The sequence below is a fragment of the Mercenaria mercenaria genome, unplaced genomic scaffold (genome assembly GCF_021730395.1).
Source record: "Mercenaria mercenaria strain notata unplaced genomic scaffold, MADL_Memer_1 contig_3851, whole genome shotgun sequence".
Taxonomy (NCBI): Eukaryota; Metazoa; Mollusca; class Bivalvia; order Venerida; family Veneridae; genus Mercenaria; species Mercenaria mercenaria.
Window position 1 is genome coordinate 32,921 of NW_026462031.1, and position 26,107 is coordinate 59,027.

General features: G+C 34.1%; 1 protein-coding gene across 1 annotated transcript; it reads right to left on the minus strand.

The window, feature by feature from the left end:
- Positions 1–18,956: 18,956 nt before the first annotated feature.
- On the minus strand, positions 18,957–25,815 carry LOC123549943 (galactoside alpha-(1,2)-fucosyltransferase 2-like). Its single transcript, XM_053534612.1, has one exon. The coding sequence runs from the start codon at positions 24,534–24,536 to the stop codon at positions 23,388–23,390; it is 1,149 nt and encodes a 382-aa protein (XP_053390587.1). The 5' UTR covers positions 24,537–25,815; the 3' UTR covers positions 18,957–23,387.
- Positions 25,816–26,107: the final 292 nt, after the last annotated feature.

Genomic DNA, 26,107 nt, shown 5'->3' on the forward strand with positions numbered 1-26,107 from the left:
CGATTTTTATCCAATTCTTCAGTATGTTATGTTTTGTATTGGTCGTCATCACTGAATACCAGAGCAGCTAGTGCAAGAAGTATTTGGCTTATTCACAGTCAGCAAATAAAACCAAATAGGAATTAAACTTACAGAACCGTCATTTTCCTCCATTTTAGAGACGGACCACAATACGCAAAATATTAAAACAACCCATCAATACTCAAAATCAATTTTTCGAGCATAACAGAATTGAAGGAATGTATGAATTTAACCTTTCACATTTAGAGTCTGACAGTCCAATGAGAGAGAGGCATCCAAAAACATCAGATGCAGTTCGCCTTTGTTCAAAATGTAAGCGGTTTTTCTCTAACAGAACATTTTACAAATATAGAATTAGTTGTTCAGGAACAAGGACATTGGGATGCACTAAAATGGATTCGATATAACCAATGGAAGTACACCTAGATTCGGATTTCGTCGAAAACATCTTAAACAAGTTCCGAGATAATGAGGTGGGAAATTTTATCAGAAGTAATGAAATCATCCAAACTGTTGGCTACAAACACTACTGTGCTCGGGGCGTTGAGGTAGGCAGAATCAATGGAATAAAGATAGAGATGATGACAGAAATGGGAGAACTAGCAAGATTGATTTTCAAGTACAAAGGCATTGTTTCCGCAGATGTTACTACTGAAGACATGTTTAATAGAAAGCATTCGACAACTCTAGCAGGCCATGAATGAACTCAGTGATGGCAGTGAGGGCGGACAGGAAAAACATGGCCTTAAATTTAAATTGAACAAAGTGATTCTGAAATATATGAAACTTCTAAAAGGATACTACTCTGAGACTATGAGTATAGTTTAGAGTTTATAGATAGTTTCTCTATCTAGAGAAAAGTGACCACGCACTTTAGTAGCAATAACTTACAGGAATAATTTGAACAATATTGGTACAAGTACACCCATTGAACATTAATTTAAAAATATTTTGAAATCGGGCAAGTTGTTTCCAAGAAGACTTTTTAAAGTTTCTATTTTCTGTTGCTATGGCAACCAGAGTTCTGCATGGAATAAAACTCTTCGATCAAATTTTGTAGAAGAAGTTTACCAACTTTCACAAGATAGTTTCAAAGATGTCATTTTTGAGAAAAATGTGGATCACACTAACTCATCAGAGCAAATAGTGCCCTGATTATCGAAAAAAGGGTAATAATTTGGTTCAGGTGCTCTAAAAAGGCAAACTTGATCTAGATAGGTTTTATAAAGAGAAGCTTTCTAAAAATATGACTTGAAGATCAGGTACGAAATGTGGCATCTATAATGTCTACAAGGTAAATCATCCATGATTTAACTTAATGGCCTAGTTTTGTTCATTGTACGTTTTTGCAAGATTTTTTAAATTGAAAAACAACAAGCAAATTCAGTAAATTGGTATTCCTCGCCCAAAAGGGTGAAACTTTCACCCTGTGCTTATATAAAGCACTTAAATGCAAATACAGTTGAATGTGAGTCTCTTTGAAAGGTAATTATTCCTTACAAAATTATTGTTCAATATCCATTGTTAACTATTCAGTAACGATAACCTTGACCCAAGCTACCTCAAAAGCAAACAAAAAATCAATGTTTTTTATACATCAAATAATTCTTTTGAAATGATGTATTATATATATTTATACATATATGCATGTTATTGTGGAGTGAAACTCAACCATGTTGTAGTTTTTTTTCTCCATTTATTGGACAGAGTACCAGTGTAGTACAAACACAGAAATCCTGTAAACATAAAACAGAATAATCAGGCACTCCAAACAATACGAATTGTAATACAACAATAGCAAACGCAGAAATACACCGATTTCACAAAACAATACATCTATCGCGGTTATTACAAAAAGAACAAGTTCAAATAAAATAGCTTACTAGATTCGTCTATGAACTGTGCACTTAAATATAAAGGAAGGTAAGTTGATTAAATATATGGACAGCTTACTATAAAATAGAAACAAGCTTGTGTTAACTCTGAAAATGATAACAGAGGGTCGTGCAAATGTATGTTCGCGACAAAAAGTTGTTATTCGTGTAAAAAGCATAGAGCTGGACAATCAAAACGTATTCTCTGTTAGAAAATACGTTTAAGGGTGGACACATGACTGGATACGATAAAACAAACACGGAGAATAACACAATTCAACGGATCACAGAGTATAGACACGACACAACAGACTACTGAGTACTGATACGATGGCTGTAAGAACATGTACATACACCTATAATACTTAAATTATTTCATAAATGAAAATTGTACAAGTGAAACCTGACTTTACTACAACCTTCCTCACATTGTTGGAATATCTCCGACATTCTGAAATCTAAGATGAGTGTGAGCATTAATAGAATAGGTATAGACTGATTGTTACTTTAAGTTGAAAAATGCACTTAGTATCTCGTCACAAAAACATAAATATTGACCTTCTGAGTAAAAGATAAAATTCGAAAAGAAAGCAATAAGTGGGAATCAATGACCGATAGATTCTGAAATAAAACTAGAACTGTCACAGGAGTGACTTATACACCCACCATACGGTCTTGTCACAGAAGAATAGCAACCATCAACCATAAGAATTTTTAAAAATACTTAGAATAATATAAAACGTAAAAGAACTTAATATTTAAAACAAAATTTTACTCGTCTTTGGAGTACTTCATCCTGGCCTTCCTCGGCACATATAAGTAAAACTAATATATTTGCCCAGGATGAGGGATGAGGTAAATATAAAAATCTTTAATATAAGAGATACACACAAAAATGAATACAAAAATATGTCTTACAGTCACATGTTACCACAGAAAAATGTTTTTACTTTTTACACACAACTAATAATAAAAGAATTTCTAAAAATAGACTGATTCATTGAATTTAAGGGGAAGTAACTCAGTACAAAAGTTTAAAAAAAAGATTGCTTCCCTTTGGCTCTAAGCCAATCAGAATGATATATTGTGAAAATGCATCAAAATTTACCTTAAATTTTAAGTAAAAGGGGGCATAATTCATGAAAAGTTGGTGTCAGAGTTATGCACCTTGTGTCACATGTGGGTGATAAGGTGGAACATCTATTTCAAGTTTGAATCAAATCCATTTGGTAATAACTGAGATATAGTGAAAATGCATCAAAACTAACCCGAAATTCTAAGTAAAAGGGGGCATAATTCATGAAAAGTTGGTGTCAGAGTTATGCATCTTGCATGATGTATGTGATAAGGTGATACATATATATTTACTTGGAATCAAATCAATATAGTAGTAACTGAGATAATAGATTTCGGGACGCGACGCGACGTGACGGGACTGGACGGGGCGGGACGGGGCGGGACGGGACAAAACTGACTCCTATATAGCCCCTCCCCTCCCCAACATGTTTGCTTGGGGTATAATTAGATCAAACACCTAAAGTGGAATATTGGTAAAAGGCGTGTATTCCTTTATGCAACTTTCCTCTCTTGAATGTGGTGAATCTGCATTTTATACTTGGTATCTGCAAATGATTTTTGAAGATAGTTGAATTAGTTTTAAAAGTTGAGAGAAACTCCACATTTTCTAGAATGGAAGTAAGAAGATAAAATTATATAAAATTACTTGACAGGTCACTTGCGGGTCTCTAATTGAACCTTACAGACTGGTTGATTTTCGTAGGGGATGACAATTACAATACATGGGATCCTTCTCCCACATGTCAGCCAATTTGTTATTGCCTTTGAGTCGTAAGCGTTTGACCAATAAGATGTCACCTACGGTCAACTTGTTCTCATGAACTTTATTCTGCTCAGCCCTCTTCCTGGCGGCATCACCAGAATCATGATAGACGTAGAAAGGGCGCTCTTGTAGTCTGTTGGCATATGTTGCATGTCCAGGAGCATTGCCATTTCTGGAAATTGTGTCAAGACATGCATCAACATTAGAAAGTGCGGGGAATAGCCCGTATAATTGGCGTTTGTAGCATTATATGCATCGGAACATGCTCTGCCCAGATTGCTTTCTTGTCATCCGCTAAATGCCTATCATCCTTAGCAATATTTAATTAAACCTTTTTTACTGTAGGGTTTCTCATGGGATGGTATGGGGTTATACGGGTCTTGTTGACATAAGCCAACTTGAAATGGTGTTTGTTAACTTTGATCTTAAAATTGCGACCATGGATAAAGTGGATTTGCTCCGGGAAGGTGTAGTGATTTATGACATTTTCATAAAGCACTTTAGCCGCAGTAGTAGCCTTCTAATTTCTGCAAGGAATAGCCTTGGCATAACGGGTAAAATGGTCTGTTACAAAAAACACATTCTCATAACCATCTTTTGCTTTTCTTAAGCTTAAGAAAATCTATGTTGACGAATTACATTGGCATTGAAGTTTGGATGGGCTTAAGCTCAGCAACTGGGATTTTGGGTTTTTTCATGAAAATACAAGGTTTACATGAAAAGCCCCGATGGTTACATTCACGTTCGATCCATGACCAAAAAAAAAAAACCCTGGCGAGCAAGCCATAATGACTTCTCGCAGCCTGGATGACCTATTTCATCGTAGATCCCTCGGAAAGCAATGTGTCTGTACGTCTCTGGAACGACCAACTGGTCATCTTCTTCACAATCCAGAAATGCGGTTCTGTAAAGAACACCATTCCTAAATAAAGTGTGTTGAAGTCACAAAGCAAGACTTAACTTCAGTAGGTAGATCCCTCTCCCCACTGGGTCGCAAACCGGATCTCAGGACGGAGATAATCTTAACTGGCCTGCTGATTAGCCCAACTGATGGGTTTGACTACATGTCTTGGTTGCATCGTCTCTTCAGTGTCCATATGAAGAGCTGAGTTACAAGACAAATATTCAACAGGGGAGATGCATTGAAGCAAAAGCATATAGCTCTGACGGCTCCAGGAAAGTACTCTGGCTTGTGTCTAAGGCCGCCGCAGTCACTATTAGGTTTCACAGACTTGTAGATTATATTGAAGTTGTAAGATAATAATGCATCAACCCACCTATGACAAGTGGCATCAAGCATTGAAGTTGATAAAAACAGTGCAAGAGTGAGCGTAAAATAATCGTTATTTGTGAGATATAGCCCATTTCAGCTCGAAGAACTCTAGCTTGAGTGCAGAACAATTCCGTTCACTAGGTCTAAGTCCACGGCTGGCATAAACTATCCCTCTATGGTTGCCGTCTTCTTGCTCTTGTAGCATATGTGCAGAACTGCAACATATCCGCTAACGTCAGAATGGACAAAAAAAGGCTTAGAAAAGTCTGCAAAGGCAAGAACAGGAAGAGATGCCAGTTTCACTTTAAGAAGATTAAATGCAGATTGCTGTTTTTCTCCCCAATTCAAATCTACAGTAGACTTATTTTTCTTCTTAGATATTTTAGATTTGGATGTGCCATGCCATTCAAGAAGATGGTTAAGGGGTTGAGTTGTTTTTTAGTAATCTTTGATGAAATGACGTTAAAAGCGAGCAGTACTGATTAAAGTACGCAACTAAGAAATATTAGTAGGGGCAGAAAATTTGATACAGCGGAGGTTTTCTCAGGGTCGGTAGAAATACCGTCTTTAGAAATCACATAAACAACTAAAGACTTAAAAAGTTCGCACTTAAAACCTTTAAGTTTCAAACTATAGTCTTCGAGACGTTAAAACACTGACTCGAGATGGTAGATTGATGTAACCAAGGTAGGGGAGACCTGTAGAAAAAATGTGTTTCCAGTTACCCAGTACCTAATGCACATGAAGTAACTGTTCAGTCGGAAGATTCTCAGTGTCAATCTTCAAAACAAGATCCTCAACGGAATTACAAGCAGTAGATAGGTGTCATGTCAGAGGCAAGATTATCCACTACCATAACTTCATTGATAAAACAAAGATTACACTTTGGCTTAATGAAAATAGATCTTTCAGACATGTTTCACAACCGGCCAGTCTGGCACCTTGCTGCAATTACCATGTTAAGGGATTTGAACAAATTGAGGTCTTTCTCGGTATCAGCTGTCACAAGACATATTTTTAGACATTCTAAACTGAATGACAAAGACCTCTGGCAAACCCCTTTCATAGAGATGGACTCGTAAGGTCAAAGTTCGGCTGTATGCTCATTGGTAGACTTAACAGAAGCCGGCTGGCAACAAGAGAATCAAAAGCCATTCGTCATGTTTCTGTCAAGGTGAATGCGACTGCTGCCGCAGCCGACTTAAAATGTCCAATAACTTTAGGGCCAAAAATAGCTGGACACGACTTGTTACTATCAGTGTCTGGAACAACCAGAAATAGAACTGACAATTGAAAAAGTGGTACTGCAACTGAAGCTTCGATGTAGATGAAAATGCTGCAGTTTAATCTCTGTTGCCTCCGCCTTGTGACGGCCGTCTCTTAACGTGTCTTGACTGCTGCTGTAAAGGTTGCTGAAAAGGCATTTCAGATGGAAGGTGAGGAAAGAGCTGTGGTAGCTGAGAAAAAGGCAGGAGGCCGCTGGTGGTAAAATGGAGTCAGTGCTTGCATCTTGTGGGTGATAACTGCATATTTCTTGTCAATAATAGAGTACAGACTGCTTATTCTGTGACTGACACGCTGCTCCAGGTCAGGCATTTTATACTTGAAATCCTCATCATACATCTGCTGGATTTGATGTAGCTTAGGCTTTGATTGGTTCATCCGTAGCTCTTTCTCGACATGTCAGATATATCTCAACAAAACATCGTAATCTGAAACAGACTCCATTAAATGCCGGGTATTGCTCTGTAAATACTCCATATAAGCAGGACCATAACTTTCGCACATCAGTTCATTTTTGGATGTCCTCGGGAGTGCCCATCTTCAAACGCATTTTTAAGAATATGTGACAGGGCTTGGGACTTCGGGTCCAAATGCGATTTTGGTCGAAATTTTTTTTTAGCTAATCTAACAGATTGGCATGTTCTAAGTAAAAATTTGCTATTCGACAATAGAAATCAACCGTTGTTTTTCGCACACCATATTTTCGTCTAACTGTATCAAAATAGAAACAAAATATCTTAATGAAGACTCCTTCTTAAAATAATATTAAGTATAATATATAAATGAAATAACAAGCACAACAGGTGGTTCATGAAATTTCTTTCTTTTTGTGTCTTTCGTTTCAGCACCAATAATGTTTTCCCCCAAAAAATCATTTCCGTTACAACACACTTGTTAAACCCAATTATGATAGTTCCTTGATAAATCCAGCCACAACTTAAATCTAGAACGTGAAATAAAAACACAGTCAACTTTTTCTAGTGTAGAGACAGAGTTCATAAACAACTGTTATGTGCACAAAATCCATGATGTTCTTTTGTACGAAAATAAGAACTTATTGGATAACGAGTTAGGTAACATGACCAAACTAGGACTGTACTTTTTTGTTAAAAAAACTTAATTCATGCAAACATTTCTTTGTAACTACTAGAAAGACAGACAAGCAAGAAGATATAATTATTAGAACTATTATAAACTGTGATTTGCTAAAATTCCAGATGTTATACTGATCGATGACTCGTTACCATGGCATCAATTTTGTTACAGAAAGTACCATTTTTATCAATTCCTTGAAATAATTTGATTTTTTAAAAGTGGTTTTCCAAATACGTATCTACATCAATAGCTGTCTTAGTACTTTCATATTTAAAAGTGAAAGACCTCATTTCATGTAAATTGATGTGACATTGCCTGGGAAGCAGGTGGTTTTCTGATACACGTGTCACAGTTATAATTCTTGCTATTTTAAGGCGTATTGGAGTGGTAACATAATATTTTGTAACAAATTGAACATATAAACAGTAAAGATGTTTTTACAATAATTAAAAGTCAAATTAACATTACCATGGAAGCAATGCACTATTTTTCAAAAAAAAAAAGTTAACATTTTTGTCAATTTTCTTGAAATTTTCTGATTATTCAAAGTATCTATTAGATATAGATTTGTATTTTCACCATAAACTGTCTATCATCATGCATAAGAATAAACATATATCATTTCATGTAATATAATTTGATATTCAGAACTTAGTAGCGACCTGATTTGTCTGTCTGCGTTACAGCTCTGCAATTTTAAGGCAACTTATGGGGTAACGTAATATTTTGTTGATACAATGACTACATATAAGATATATTTACTTACACAGTATAATTTGATTAAGCAGAATGTTTACATAAAACATGCTATCTACTTAAGCAAACACATTTCAAGCAAAATTTATGTTACCATGGCAAAACAATATTTTTAACAAAAAGTAATTATTTTTGCTGATTTCATATAAAAAGGCCTATACTTTACACAATAATACACATGGATTTACATGATTAATTCTTGAGATAAAATACATACCATTTAGTCAGTAACAAATATTTTTTGTAATAAGTTTTCTGTCATGACCATTTCTGGAAATCTCCTGCCTACATTTGCAAAGCAGTTTTTGATTGTTAAAAATGTTTTCAGAGGTTAAGATATAAGGTCACACATATATTTTTTTTAAAAACAACGAGGATTCATCCTACAGAGAAGTCAAAGTATTTTATACACGCAGGAAGTTTTGAAAAATCTATAAAACTGAATTCTGTAGTGTTATTAAGATTGATTTTCTCTAACCACTTAACTGCTGTCATGGCAACAATTTATACTTTTACCAAACATTTCTCGCAGTCCAGTTAGTTTTGCTTTTTTTCTTGACACGCATTTGTAGTCTGAATCAGGATGGTGAACTTTTTAAGATCATGCGGGCAGGAAACATAACATTATTTTGTGCAATATTGTGCAATTTTTAGTTTCATATAAGTATTTGTGACAGTTGCACTTTATCCTATAGTCATAATTAAAACTGGATGATCAGCAAATATACTGGTTCCTAAGGTTTCATTCCCATTCACGAATTCATAAAGAACTTTTATTTTTCTGGAAGTTCTATCATCATTCTGTAAAACAAAAATACAACACCATTAGTACTTTGTTACTAAAGTAAGTAGAAGGTTACAGAATAGATGTTTTAAACCAAAACTGTCGTTTTTGTGCAAGCTACATAAAAGCATGACTGATCAGTATCCATTCATCCCTCAATCTTATAATCATCAAGGCGAAAATGCAGCATTTCAAGAATACAAAAGCTAGCTAAGCTTCTGACATACTAGACAAACACTTGTGAACTAATTCATTCAATCAAACTTAATGTTTACTCCAATACTGCAACAATTTCTTATAAAATGTGCAATAATTATGTATCATTATGTATATTTACCTTTTCACTTACTCACCTCATAATATACTAAAATATATTTGTTCAATGAGTCAATTATTAATGATTTCTTTCAAAATGGTATAAAAATTAGGTCATTTATGTGTATGTTATTTTAAGAGGTATTTAACTTACTTGTATTCATTTTAAGATGTGTTCGTTTTTCTTGTATTTATTTTAAGATGTATTTATCTTTCTTATAATAGCAAAACTGTAAAAATAAAGAAGAAAAAAAACTATTGCAGCTTGTGGTAGGTAGACACGCCTGCAGAATTCTTTTACTGTTTAATGTCACAGCAACATGCCAGACGTTCCTCAAGGGTGATCAATAGTTGATCTATAAAGTATTTTAAGAAAAACACAGAAGCTGAAATGTAAGATAAAGCTGGCCTAGCTGGTAAGCTCACTACATAGAACACAAAAAATCTATTTAAAGGGTACTATGTTTAGATCCAAGGTAAAACTTTCTAAACAAAATGTCTTGAAAGTGTAAAGTATATTCATTTCATGTGTGAAAGTTGACAAAAGTTGCAAAGAGCATTAAGTAATAGTAAGGAATCCAACAATTAAGGTCAAGTGAACTGAATGCAACATTTACATGAAAAGCTATTGAGAATCTCTTTCATACAAAGTAAAAACAAGCAGCAATATACTTTGAACTTTCTAATGTGGGTTTGACATGAATAAGAAGTAAGTGAATCAAACTGACACAGATGTGATACAACTTTTCCAGTCAGTCACTATATAAATATGGACAAGTCTTTAAATTATGTGTATGACTGTATTTGGCTGGTACCAGAGTTACAAAGTCTTCTTGCATACTTTCCTTTTATACTGATTAGAGCTACTAAAAAGAGTTAAAACTGTTGTGGAAAAAGTTAGCTTCTGATAGACTTTATAAAATAGTCTACGATATAATGTCATCTGAATTTATACTAGGCACCACAACCTGTTATTAGTGTCAAAAGCGTTCTAATACCGGATATTTCTGAAAACAAAAATGCCGAACAAAACAGTCGATATGAAGTAAATTAATATATTTAAGCCCTACATATTGTATAAATATTTACTAGCCTGTAAATTCGCGAACTGTCATTCATTATAACTTCGAAATAAATCGTCAAATTACTGTTTTTGGTAGTTTTTTTTTCTCCACGACCTTTGGGTTGATAGAAAGGGCGATAAATTATAAATTATTTGATAATGAAACGAAATGGCAAAGCACGGAAATGTTAAAATACACGTTTGATACATTCTGTGTGCCTCTTCATTCATTTAACATCCCAATATAGAGTATTAATGAAAAAATGCTTTAGTTGACGTAAACACGTGTTGAACTCCACCAATATCTCTGCGTTTTTCTTGCATGACGTAACGTCGCATTTGGACCCAAAATGTCATGGCGCGACACATATATCCAAGGCGACTTCCAAAAAAAGTGATATATTCTACAGGCTTCTGAGCCGCATTATATGGTAATACCCTTCTGAGAAGGTTTTGAGAAGTTAACATCAAGTTTAGTAAAAATCTGATTTATAGGTGAAGAATCCCACAAAGGAACTACAACTTGGCGTGCTGTTTCACTCAAAGAGTTACGCAGGGTCTGTAAAATCTGCATAATTGAAAGGGTGGTGTCTTTTCGCAAATAGCGTATCTCGTGTCTCCATTCATTATACCCTACTTCATTTTTCGGTACTATCTCGTCCCCTGAAAATAAAGATATCTTTGGAATTTTACCAAGATGAACCCAAGAAGAGGTGGAAGCACTAGGATACATGAAATGCACATGGGTGGAAGGTACACCTGTGTGGGGGAACACAGGCGAGTATCTGTGATAGGATTGTCAGTAGGTGGGGTACCCTTATGTGCAATGTTATATTTTACAGAAAGGATCTTTTACATTTCCTCCTTTGTGAGCATGACAACTTCCTTGTCAACAACATCTACAGCACCGGGCTCCGGTCAGTATCAGATATACTTGAACGATACTTGTACCAAATAAGAAATGTCAAAGCGTCTCCTGATTTTGTTAGCTAAGAACTGAAAAGACCACGCAATAAGAAACAAAATCAGAATAAAATCTTAATGGACAAAGATAATCCTTAAATAATATCAAACTGTTGTAACTATATATAATGTGATATAATAAATTCAAACATACTTATAATCCAGATCTAGAGCGCCTTTATAGATTAACTGAGGTCTTACTGAAACTGAATAAAATTCCAGTCTTCAATGTCTGAAATAATTTCTAATTAATGAACTTAATTATTTTTCTATGTTCCCATTCAATTAATGTTTCAAGGGATACAATTAAGTTATGCACCTAATGAAAGGGCTTAAATAAAACGTCTTAACTATAAATTTAAAGCTGTAAAATAAATTCAACTAAGTTCAGCGGCGTAAGATTAAAAAAAAAAAAACAGGTGCTGAATTAAATTCAACTTCTTCTCACTAATCCTATATCTTTAATTTCTAAATATCAAAACCAGCCTTCAATGTGAAACCAGTACAGCAATACTCAGTATACTACGAAAGACCAGTAGGGACATTTCAATTTCATGAATGCACGATTTCAACTTCATGAATTCACGAAATCACGATTTCAACTTCTTGAATTAACGATTTCAACTTCACCAATTCACGATTTCAACTTCACGAGTTCACGATTTCAACTTCATGAATTAAACTTCATGAATTTCTGTTTTGAACATCACGATTTCAACTTCACGAATTACAATTTCAACTTCACGAATTCACGATTTCAACTTCTTGAATTCATTTGTTCTTGGTCATATGACGACAGATAACTGTGACGCGTGCATAGAAGTGGAGGAATCGTCGTTTGAAGGTTTGTTTCTTTATTTTGTTTAAAATGTGTATTTTCTAGATTAATTAAACTTTACGAAAACACATTACCGTCTTTGGTTTGGTTTGGGTTTTGCGCCATTTTCAACATTATTTCATTATATGCAGTGTAAACAATTCTAGATATGATGCATATTTTTCTGCTGGAATTGAAACTATAATTTGTTGCATGTGTTTCAGTTGGCAAAAATTGTATAATTTTGAATAAATGATAATCTGTTCAAATTAACAAAACTGTATGGCCATGAGGCAGCAGCCCTACCCTAGGTTCCAATTTAGGCTCATGTCACAGGGTGAGAAAAATGTGCAGCCAGACCGGGACTCGAACCCGAGCCTTGGAATACCGTTCCAATCATCTACCATCTGAGCTAGCCGGCCACCTACACATTTTATCCCCGTTTTAATATTCAAGTCCTATGCCGTGACACTCACATACAAGCAAAATGCAGGTGAAATTTTCGAATTGCAAGATCTCTTAAAATAACTTGCACTTCTTTGCATATGAAAAATTTGGACTTAAGGATCATCATTAGTCATCTCTCTCGTTGTTCGTTCCTTTACAAATCATGTTTATTTGTTCTTTTTCGAAATGTTTGGAGTTATTTAATGGACCTTCAAATTTGGTACATTTTTCTTGTTTTTGGTAAACTATTATTAGGATGGTACTGGTTCCGATAAAAATGGGGGACAAAGCACAATGTATTACTGATAAGGGGACAAAATGAAGGAAACTAATACAGTATTACTTAGCAGCTGTGGGTAGGGCAGCAGCTGCGATACTCAAGGATTTTGGGGATGACGTATGTAGATCTAGTGTTAACATCACTGAATTTTTTTTGGTAAGACTAAATTAGTTTAAAAACAATTAAAAAAGAGTTCAACATTAAGACCGACCGGAAGTTGACATAATTAGATACCTCTGGTTTTTTTTTTTTGTGTAGGCTAATTGTTGATAATCTGCTTCAATTCGTACCTTAAATATTTCTGTTTCAGGTCAAGATCATGTTTTCTGAATAAAACCAAATGTGTGGAAAAGAGGCCCCATCGCTAAACAGAAAACCATCGGACTTGTTCTTGTGAACCTCGTGCCGGATATAGTTACAAAATTGTGTCATTGCCAGGTCTAAAAGTCAGAGTAAGGTGAGTAACTTAAAGTTTTCATAGATCCTGTTTTAGCTCGCCTGAACATTGTTTATGGTGGGCTATTAATATAGGTGGATGTTTCAACGTTCTGCCTCAACATATGTACTTAAACATCTGAAAATACAAGCCAGAACTACCAGCTCAGAATTTGGGTCAGCTAAATCCTTGCATGGCCCTATATCATATTTCTTAATATGGCTTGGCTTGGCTTCTTTTAAGGACCGCTAGAGCTAAAAATAGAAAAACCGTTAAACAACTTCTTTTCATGAACCGTGTGATGGATCTTCATCAAACAATGTCTGTAGCATCATTGTAAGATTCTGTTCCAAAGTAGTTAAGATTTAGGCACCACGTACCCCTTAGTGCTAAAATTGGTAAACCTTTGAATAACTTCTTCTCATAAACCACTTGATGGATCTTCATCACACTTGTTCTATAGCATCATTTGTTTCATCATTTGTAGGAAAGCTATTAAAGGATCATTTGAATATATCCAAGGTTTTCATTTTTTGTCGAGCCTGCTTACGGAAGCGAAGACATAGTTGTCCAAATGGCTGTTCGGTGTATGTGCGTGCATGCGTGTGTCCGTCCGTCCGGATTTGTTTGACCGGACCATAACTTTGACATGCATGGAACAATCTTGTTTATATCTGGCATAAATGTTAACATCAGTCGGAGTGTCATACGTAAACCCCAAGTTCCTATTTCAAAGGTCAAGGTCACAGTTGGAGGTCAAAGGTCATGTCAGACCATCCGGCCCATAACTTTGACATGCATCGAGTTATCTTGTTTATATTTGGTATAAATGTTTAACTCAATAAGACGGAGTGTCATGTGCAAATCCCAGGTTCCTATCTTAAAGGTCAAGGTCACAGTTAGGAGTCAAAGGTCATTTTAGAGCTTGTCCAGGCATAACTTTGATGAGTATGCAGCAATATTTTTTTCTTTGACATAAATGATCACCTCTGTGAGACAGATTGTTGTGCGCAAATCTCGGGTCCCTATCTCAAAGGTCAAGGTCACAATTTGGGGTTAAAAGTCATTTTGAGCTTGTCCGGGTTGTGACATTGCCATGCATAAAGCAATCTTTTTTTAGTTGGCATAAATGTTTGCCTCAATGAGACAGAGTGTCGCGTGCAACTCCCAGATCCCTACCTCAAAGGTCGAGGTCATACTTAGAGATCAAATGTTAAAACTGTGTACTGTTAGTCGTTTTGACAACTGGCGGGCTCAACATGTTGCCCGTGGGCATCTAGTTTTATGTTTTGCATTGGAAACCATGTAAAATTTAGAAAGAAATTCATAATAAAATTTTATCTGTATATTTGTATTTATAAAAGTGACCAAAATTACTGTATAAGATTTTAAAGAACCAACACAGGTGCATTGTTTCACAATCTACATAAATGCTTTCCAGATGTGTTGAGTTATATGAAATTTTGATAAATAATCATGTCAAGTATTTCATTTTAATATTTGTTTTGAAAGATGCATAGAAAAGAAATCAATAATTTTTATTTTTCGGCTCACAAAAAGCGGCCAAAAATTTGCATTATATAGTAGTTAGATGCAACATGTTTAGCATAATTCGAACAATTTGCACTATTTTCAGGCATCTTAGTAAGTCACAGATTGCTATTCCCCTGAAATTAACCCTGGGTCTGTAGATCTATATGGTCTCAATATACAGAGTATTGATCTGCTGTTCCAATGTGTTTGTAGACAGACTGAAACCACTTATTGCAGTTCATAAGGTATGCATTTCCGTCTTTTTTTCTTTAGTTTCGGTTGTGGGAATCCAGAGCAGGGTATACAGTACAGTCGTAAGTATTTGAGTGGATAATGTTTTGTAAATTATCGTGATTGTATCAGTTTACAAAATCAAATCCCAAGGAACTAGTAAAATTCCCTAATTCCATTATCTTGGAAAGTGAAAAGTGAAAAGCCCTGATTCCATATCTGAATGAAATAGTATGTTTGGGCAGAACCACAACATTTTACACCCGCAATATTGAATGATTTTACAGTACTTATGGTTAGCTATTGTTATTGCATGGTGTCCATCATCATCATGTTTTGTTGTAAACTATTTTTGCTCGTAAGTTGTTAACACTTCAGAGGTCAGAATTTTATCTAATCTTAATTGAACTTTGTCAGTATAGTTGACATATAAAATCATTAACAAGACCAATACTTGGTCATTTTGACTTAATAAATAGGTAATTTGGTCAAATCTTAGACATACATTAATAATTGTTCAGAGGCTACATTTTATGCATAATAGTAATGAAACTTTATTAGATTGTTTTTATGTTTATAGGTTAAGTTTAAAGCTGAATCAATTGAATTAAAAAAAAGGCCAATAGGTTGAATCATTAAAAACCCTTGTTTTAAGTCTGAAGATGTTGAACAATTTCTTGGCAAATGCTAAAAGTCAGAATACGATGTGATTTCACAGATCTGACCGTCTGGTGACCCTCTACAAAGCTACTTGGTTGGTAACATAAATTTTGCCACCCAATACTAAGCTACTTGGTTGGTCTCATATACATGGCCACATGTGGATGGGACTTGTTATTTATATCTCACTGTATAGAACATTTTGCGGATCTCTTTCTCAAAAGTAATTTGTCTGATTTTCCTATAAATACAACTACACTTTTTATAAGATGGCTACCAGGGGGCAGGCCAACTCTGTATAGAAACAACTGAAAATATTTCAAAGCATTTGTTCAGAAGTATTTCCATTTTGTAGGAGAAATATCGATTTTGTTATTAAAGTTTGCCTACTTTCTGATATGAAAGCATTTCTTTTTTGCTGAACTGTTTTGTTAGGATCTCTTTTATCAATTGACAATGTTTGATCTGTGTTTTACAGGCTTAGTTCTTGAGAGCAGGTGGCTATAGAGAAGAATGTCAACAAAATCAGTATACTTTAAAACAAGATAGAAACAACAGAAAATATGAAAAAGAAAGAAGAACAAGGGAACTTGAATAAAATAAACTTTTAAAGATATGAATTCAGAATATAAGCTGAAACTAAATTTATGATCAGAACAGTAGTGATGTGATTAAGCTCGGTTATTCTAAGAGTTAAACTACTATTATCACATTATTTTTGTTATACATATAAAATATACTAATGTTTCGCTAAATCTTATTTTCGATAATTGCTTACTTATATAATTCTCCAAAGTTTTTTGTTGAATAATATAATGTTACTGAATCCATTGTTATCGATTATGTCCCTTTGTGACTCGTATCCTTGAAAGTTCATACGCAATATTGAAAGTAGGATAATCATGTAATTACACATATTCACTATTTGGTATTTTGACATACAATTACAAGTATTGCAAAACTTTGAAAGCGAATTTATAAGGAATAAAATGTTGTTATGTTTGTTGCCTAATTTGCATATCACATTGGTGCTGAACTTTTTTTAAAAATGAGCCTTTAGATGACATTATTAGTTAACTGACTGGAAATACAAGGATGTGTTCATTTTATGTTATTATCATACTTATACTTAGTAATATTGTTCATGAAATTTTAAAGAGAATATTTTTTTATCTGTTTTTATTGAAAATAATGTTACACTGTAAAATACAGATTAAAGCAAGTCACTTTTTCTTTATTTTAGTTTTGATACATACTTATTTAAAGCTTTACATTTCATTCCAAAAGCATCCAGTACTGTACTTAAAGTTTTATTCACAGATAAGCTGTATTTCATGAACGAACAAGTGGACAGCGTATTCAGTGAATAAAGTTTTGGTGCAAGGCCTTCCTTATGTTTGTATAAAAGCAAAATTAGTATTTGGATTACAAGCATAGTAACGAAGAGTGAGTAATTACAAAATTACAATCAAGGTAAAAAAAATTAAGCCTGTACAACAAGGCTAATATGTCTCTAGTCTATGCTCTTAACCGGCTGGGATGCAAATAGATTTGCACCTTTGTGTCTGTCTACTCCAGTCTTGTTTGCAGAGAGTTGCAATCTAATGATTTTTAGTTTGTCTGATTTTAGCTCTCCTGAGCAAAAGGTGCTCAAGGTGAGTTATTGTGATCACCCTGTGCCTGTCCTTGTACTTCATCAACACTCCAAGTCAAGTTTGAAATTGGGTTACCTGTGGTCAAAAACTAGTTCACTCGGTCAAATCAAAGAAAACCCTTGTCAACAAACTAGAGGTCACATGTCAGAATGTTTACCTCTCTGTAATCTAGGCCAAGTTTAAAACTGGATTACAAGAGGTCAAAAAGTAGATCATTGGGTCAGATCATATAAAAACGTGTTAACACTCTAAAGGCCACATCTTCTTAAAACTTTGTCAGAATGTTGTCTATGAAGTCTAGGCCAACTTTAAAATTGTCTTATCTATGTCAAAAACTGGGTCAGATCATAGAAAGATATTTTTAACACTCAAAAGGCCACATTGTCTACATGGACTTGAAGAGACTTGGTTTGAATGTTTGTCTGTTTAAAATCTATGATAAATTTATAACTGGGTCACTTGGGAAAGAACGAGGACTGTCATTAGGTCAAATCGTTAACACTGTAGAGGCCGCCTTTTCAACTTTATCATCATAAATCTTTGACAGAATGTTTATCTGTAGGGAATCTAGGTTCAAAAGTGGGATACCTGGGGTCAAAGACAATGTCACTAGGTCAAATCATTGAAGAACTTGGTTAATGATCTACCTGATGTACATACAACATGGTAAGAATGTTTGTCTCTATGAAATCTAGGCCAAATTGGATACTATGCTATCTAGGGTAAGAGCTAGGCCAGGTGAGCGGTCAAAAAAGGTATTGATATCATTTGATTGTCAGCAGTAGCATTTGTTAAAATATTTGTTTAGGTCAACTAAAGCTTCAGGGTATTTGTATAGTTTGGTGGATGAATTGGCTCTCTCTCTGAGCCAGTTTCTGTAACTACGACTTAAATTTTCAAAGGTATGCTCCTTTTCAACCAAAGCTTTTGTTTGTAACCCAGTATTACGTGGAAGTATTTGAAATTGTCTAGCGTGCTGTCATTAGACAGTTCTTTTCAAATGTTATGGGATTCTCAACTCATGATGAGTTGAAGTCGGATCGATTCCCAATTGAGGCAGTGCCTTATTTCATATTAGACAGCTATATAATCCCTTGCCTATACGATTATGACTGACAAAATACTGCAATATGATTGGTCAATAGGGGATTATAGTGGTCTAAGAACACTTAGAATATATATATTTATGTATGGAAAACTGGGAAAAAGTAATACGATTCCAAATAAGTTCTGTTTAGAACAAACCATAGAATGTTGTCGTTCCACCAATTTGAAGTCCGTTTTAAGCCAATAAATAAATGTAAAAGAGATAACCGTACTATGAACACTTGATATTGATATATTTATGTAAGGAAAACAGGAAAAAATCATTACGATTGCAAATCAGTTCTGTATAGAACAAACCACACAATTTACTCTATTTGAGATGTGATATACACATACAGATTAATGACTGACAAAATACTGCAATATGATTGGTCAATAGGGGATTATAGTGGTCTAAGAACACTTAGAACAGATATATTTATGTATGGAAAACAGGGAAAAAAATAATACGATTCCAAATAAGTTCAGTTTAGAACAAACCATAGAATGTTGTCGTTCCACCAATTTGAAGTCCGTTTTAAGCCAATAAATAAATGTAAAAGAGATAACCGTACTATGAACACTTGATATTGATATATTTATGTAAGGAAAACAGGAAAAAATCATTACGATTTCAAATCAGTTCTGTATAGAACAAACCACACAATTTACTCTATTTGAGATGTGATATACACATACAGATTAAAGCCAACTCTGCACTGTCAATTTCTCTTCCTATATTTTGACCGATAAGATCAAATAAATTCAGAAACTTCGGAAAGCATCAACTTTCATTCAAAGGTCGTGAATACAGTTCAGGAAAAATACGCACATCATCTAGATCAAAGTTATGGTGCTGACTGACGGAATTATACAATTCCGCTCACTGAACATCACTTCGGATTTTCATTTGAAATGTCGTGTAAATTTCAGTCTAAAATAAAATCTGGAAAGTAGATCCCTCGGAAGCACCGAGAACAAGGCAAATAGTGAAAATTGCAGTCTCGGTTTGATTGAGGCTGTTCATGGGCTAAGGCAAGTTTACGAAGCTCACATACAATAACCGGCATGAAACAGTAAAGCAAACATTGACTATGAAAAATATTTCCATCACTGTATAAGCCTGAAGCTCTCATATCTTTAAAGAGATTTATCCAAAAGTCTACGCACTCGCACTGACGTCGAAGCATACTCCATAACGATTCGATCCCTTGATTAGATGTGCTTTTGCCAACAACAAAGCTTTTGTCCGCTGCATGACCATCGCCATGCCCTAGTCTGAAGAATATTTGCAGTTGACGGACAGTGACGTTTTCGATTCCATGATCACTTCTAATTATTTTTGGCACTATCCCGCCTAAGCTAGTTATGGTTTTCAAAAAATATTTAGCAGTTACATGTAGGTCATTATTATGGTTGCAACCTCAAGCCACAGTATTTTCCGACTGAATCCGTCTACAAAGGGCATCAACTTGTCGTATCAATTGATGTGCCATACAAAATTTGGACTCGGACACGAATATTTCCGCCGAAGAAGCCGCCTTCGTTTCCTTCTTTTAACTCCATTTGGATCTGCTATCCGCATTAAACGGATCACCGTAGACCGATGGACATTAACAGCATACTTTATTGTAAGTCTCTTTCACATTACTTTATACCCTATACATTTTTCACTTCCAGATAGTAGATAACACGAATAATATCGTCCGTATCTGATTCGGGTGTTCTTCTATATAAACTTAGTCTCTTAATAATTCTTTTTAGCTGCTTATAACTAAGTGTTATTCCATGAATTAACACAAGACTAGCAAGTATCTCCTTATATTTATATCCCATTGAAAAATATGGAACGATCAAACTCATCATTGCTTCTCAATTGACAATATTGTCTCCAATTGCTGGTACTGGCAATGCCGCAAGAACGGCGATGAAAGATAACATCAGCATCTGCAATAAGATGTATGTAAACAATAATTACGAATCATTATTTTGCTTTATAGCCTGTGCAGCCTTTCTATTCATGTGTTTGTTAGTATTATTTTTTCTGTCTATGAGGTTTAGAAAGTTGTCCATAGACAAACATAGAGAGGAACAAATTGACGGATAGTCTTATGATTGCAACTGTTCTAACTTCCTTGGATATAAACATAAAATTTATTTCTTCAAATGAGTAGTTCCATATTTTTTCAACTGTTTTTGACAAGTTAATAAAAAAGACATAATTCAAACTGATATTACTAAAGAAAAAAACACTTACTAGGAAAAACGCTCATTCCAGTAACATATTGAAAACATGGCGACAGATGACGTCAGAGTCAAGTGGCAATTAAGTCTTGAATTAATCATGAAGATGAAATCGTTAATTCGTGTTTTTGAAACCGTGAATTCATGAAGTTGAAATCGTGAAGTTCAAAACGTAAATTCATGAAGTTGAATTCATGAAGTTGAAATCGTGAATTCATGAAGTTCAAATGGTGAAGCTCAAAACGTGAATTCATGAAGTTGAATTCATGAAGTTGAAATCGTGAATTCATGAAGTTCAAATGGTGAAGCTCAAAACGTGAATTCATGAAGTTGAATTCTTGAAGTTGAAATCGTGAATTCATGAAGTTGAAATCGTGAAGTTCAAAACGTGAATTCATGATGTTGAATTCATGAAGTTGAAATCGTAAAAATCGTGAATAATTCATAAAGTTGCAGTCGTATACCTGTGTGTTGGAAAAGTCAATATCTAAATATGCTGTCAAATGTTTGTTTATTTATTTTCTTTTGTTTGATTTAACGTCGCACCGACACAGTTATAAATAAAACAGCAGAAAATGAATATATTTATAAATCTCTGGAATCTCCTTGGATATTCATATCGTTCGGACATGTAAGTGGTCATAATCAGCACATGTACACTAAATTCTGAAAATGAATGAATTATAATATTAGTAGTTTACAGTGATTTGTTAAAAATGAAAATATCAACTATATGACAGCAAAACTGAAAGAAAAGTAAAAACTTACTGCAACTACAGGAGACTCAATTAAATATTGCATAAACAAAGAAACTTTTACTGCGAGAATGTCAAAACATGCTGGAAACAAAACATTACATCTGAAATCTGTGAAACATGTTATGCTGTTAGGATTTAACCGCATGGAAACGCACATAAATATGGTCAAAATAGGTTACATCAAACAAAACACCGCATGATCTTATACCAATAAGAAGTTGTTCTTGATACATAAAGTATGTGCAAAGTGCAGAAATCAGGAGCATAATTATCTGAAACAAAAGCAAGCAAATGTCAACTATCTGTATACACAAATTTTCAATTTACCAGTAAACACATAGAAACAAATAAATGCGATAATGCCTATAAAATGATAAAACAGATAACGCAAATCTGTGTTTACGATTATTACACGCGCACCTTTCAGAACTCACACCACGCGGAAAGAGGAGCAGTATAAATTATATTAAATATTAAAAAGAAGCAAAGAAGAGTTAAGTTAGGTAAATAAATCAGGTCAAAATCAGTGAACACGAAGAAATAAAGACCCTATAAGTTTTTAAAAGCAATAGTACACTTACATTTTACTTAACTAAGCTAAAGGAGTAAACCAGAAGTAATGCGTAAATCTAGGCAAACAGCACAACAAAAATATGCTAAATGTTTTCAATTGTGAAATGGATACAAAATCATGTAGCAAGCAAAACACAGTCAAATAAATATAAAACTCGAAAATACAACATGTACAACAGGGCACCGTAACTCAACTGTGAAAATACTGACAAATATTTCCAAACACATAACCGTATGACAGAAAAAATATGATATCGCGAAAATATATAAAAAAATTGAATGTAGCTTTAAAATTTAGATTGCGACGGTCCAAAACAGTACGAAAACAAGTAAAAACTACCAGAAAATTATCGCTTACTACTCAAACATTTAAGAAAAATATCTGAAACACTATCGTTTGGATGTAGCTATTTAGATAACAGAAAGTAGTGTGCAGTGCAAAAAATACAACAGATAAAACAATGAAAATGTACTTACGATTTAAACAATCCACATAAATACTCTACTCAATACAAGCACACTAAAAACCACAGAATATCACAGTCATATTCCTCCGCCTCGTTACACAACAATCCGTAAAAGTCACTGTCACGTGATGTAAACAGCTGATCAATAACTGTCAAAATTGCTTGTCTATTCGCAAGGGTGCACACGTTTAAAAAAGGGGGTAATGGTGGGGTTGTATACCACAAATAAAGCTGCCGGCGCTGTCTGGACAGAGTATCAGTTTAGTTTATGCAAAACAATACACTATACAGTATAATCAGGAACGTGAAACAATACGAATTGTAATACAACAATAGCAAACGTGGAAATACACATATTTCACAAGTCAATACATCTCTCGCGGTTATTACTAAAGAACAAGTTCAAACAAAATAGCTTACCAGATACATCTATGAATCATGCACTAAAATATAAAGAAAGGTAAGCTGTCCAAAGGTAAGGACAGCTTACTATAAAATAGAAAAGAACTTGTGTTCGCTCTGAACTGATTCTAAATAACAATGTATAGAGGGCCGTGCACATATTAGTTCGTGCCAAAAAGTTGTTATTTGAGCAAAAAGCATAGCTGACCAATCAAAACATGTTCTTCCTAACAAAACAAGTTTATATGCACGGGTGGACACATGACTGGACACGATAACATAAACACGGAGTACAACACAATAGAACGGAGTATAGACATGACACAACAGACTAAGGAATACTGATACAATGACTGTAAGGACATGTACATGCAAATGTGATAAATTATTTCATAAATCAAAACTATACAAGTGAAACTTTCCTTTGCTACAGTAGACTGGATACATGCCACAGTCAATAAAATGAATGATTTATTTGCCAGCAAACCATACAACAAATATACCGATATTAACAATATGAATTATTATTTTTATAAGCCAATCCAGTTTGGAGGATAGTAATCATATAAGTTATATTTCGACAAAAGGCCATGCCCTGGATATCCCTTAAAGTAAACTATAGTGCCACCAGATAGCCAAGCACCCCACCATCCAAATGTTCCGGACGTAACAATAACGTGATCACTCAACATCATTAATGCCATATCGTCCCCGGGATTTGTAAACGGACTTATTTCTACATTTTTTACGTTTTCCCTACACCATTTTTTATCATTAGTAGCCAAAACGAAGTCAACTTTCGAATATTTTTTTATGTAAAAATCCTTGGCTTTTTCAATGAAACTCACGTTTGCAACAGTGTATCCTCTTTTACTTCGGCCAAGAAAGTCTCCTCGCCTTACATGAATACACACATGCTGGTAACCATGCTTTGTAACATTAGCCAAGAACTGTCTTGCATTCAGTATGTGTTTGTTTTTCAATGTAAATATTTGTCTAATAATATGTTTGTTATCTTTAAAATATTTCCACGACTGTAAATAACCATGAATAGTAACATTAGCTGTCGAATTAAGATACTTTGTACAACTGTAAAAAACAGCAGCTTTTCTGCAAACACAATTAACGACATTCTTAAGACCTTCTAAATTCTGATCATATCTATTTGGCAGATCAATATATTGATTTAATGGAAACGTTTCTGGAATAACAGGTATAATGTCATATACATAAGCTACACCTAAAACGGAGGCAATTTCAAACATCTGATTACCCATTCTTCCAGCTGATCTACCTACTGTCACAAACCGGTTGCAATGCTCATTCTTTCGAAAGCTTGAAATTAATGATTCGTTTGCACTAAGATCGTTGCTGAATTCCTTGTATGTATTTAGCCGGTACGCTTGTTTCCAGGACAGACGAAAACAGTTTTTACCAAAATAGGTATTTTCTTGCATAAACGTGCTACACGTTTTGATGAAATTTACCTCCAATAATTTGGTATGATTATCTGAATCAGATGTCATGCTTCCTAAATCCATTTCAGTTGGATTATCTATTATTTCCAAATTAAGGGGTGTATTGTTTTTTGTTTGAATGAATGTATTTAGATAAAATAAAAATAAAACAAGCACGCTGACTAAATGTAACATCACTTTATGCAACAATTTTGGCATCATTTCCGTCCATCATATGAAGAGATATACAAGAACTGTTGATATAAATAAATCGTCGAAAATTCAATTTGAAATTATTTACAGTTCATCATGATAACCATGCTTTTACAAAGAAATAAATACAATAGACTGATCGGTACTAACACTCATGTTTCTGACGTATGCTTTGTTTTCTTAAAGCAAACATGTTGATTGAAAATTGAACAGATATATCTACACATCCAATATACTTGCTCGGGAAAAGTAAAAGCGTTAAAAAAGGATGTTTGATCTTCGACAGGAATGTGTTAATTGCCTTACTATTGATAACAACGGATTGTGATAATAATCATAAAACCTATATCAGTTGCCCAGTGATGTACAATACTCTGTATAACGGAATTAACTAGAGAAAGGAAAAAAAAAACAAGAAATACCTTTTCACTACGATAGTTTGCGCTATTTTATGGGTTTTATCGTGTATATGTACACATATATCAGTCGCCCTTTGCATCATCCCCAACTCTTCCCCGCCCTTCTGTCATTAACAGTAGTACAAAAAATATTACATAGAAAAAAGTACGCGATATTTGAAGTATGTGAAATATACATCAACGTTTACATATATCAACAAATACACTTTAAATAAATATTCCGTTCCTCATTTAAAGATAATACAATGTCCATTCGATGCATGCATAATACACACAGGCAAATTGTTAATGTACTATATCTCAATGGTTAATTTAGATAGATATACGGTCTAAGCTCTCACAGATACCTGTTTTATTTTGATATCAAACACTAGATTTAAATACAAGAGACACATTGTGATTTAAACAACATGGTATGAAAAATCTGGAAAATAATTCAAATTGAAAATGTATTCAACGTTAAGCCATCATAAAGATATACTGTACTGAATGATTTTTGCCGCTGTATGTATATATATCTAAACATCCGCTCTTTGCATTAGCGCCTTCTGACATAGCTGTACACTATTTCAGGAATTTATTTGTTAAAGGTTGATATCTTACTTGATGAAAAAATTACTCTTAAAAAGGCTCAGTGTTACTTTCCTCAAAACTGCACAATCTTATTTCAAATCCAAACGCCAAAGTGGTAACAACATAAATATGTTATTTGATATATGTTCACTGGTAAAAGTCGTTGCATCGTCTTTATTATAAGCTTTTTTTCTATATTCTTGTATTCTTTGATTGAATTCTGTCGTATAAGTAATTCATTTAAATACGTTTCTATATTCCATTTACATGTCACTGTAAAATCTATTTTACATCCGTCGCGATGTTTGTTATAATTGTTATTGAAAAAAATACTTAGAGTAAGAGAAAATATATGTTCAAACAGTATCAAATGTTTAATATAAACCAAAGTGTTTCGGCTTTTAAAAAGTCTTTTTCAAAGAAAGGGTATTTTCCGCCTTTTTTTTTCTCTTTAAAGCCGAAAGTCTTTGTGTAATAATTAAACTTTTGATACTGTTTGAACATATATATGTCTAACCTCGCCGTGCGCCAAGCTCAGTGTCCGAATCCAGATGACTCCTTAAAAACAGCACTGGCAATAGTGCTTGA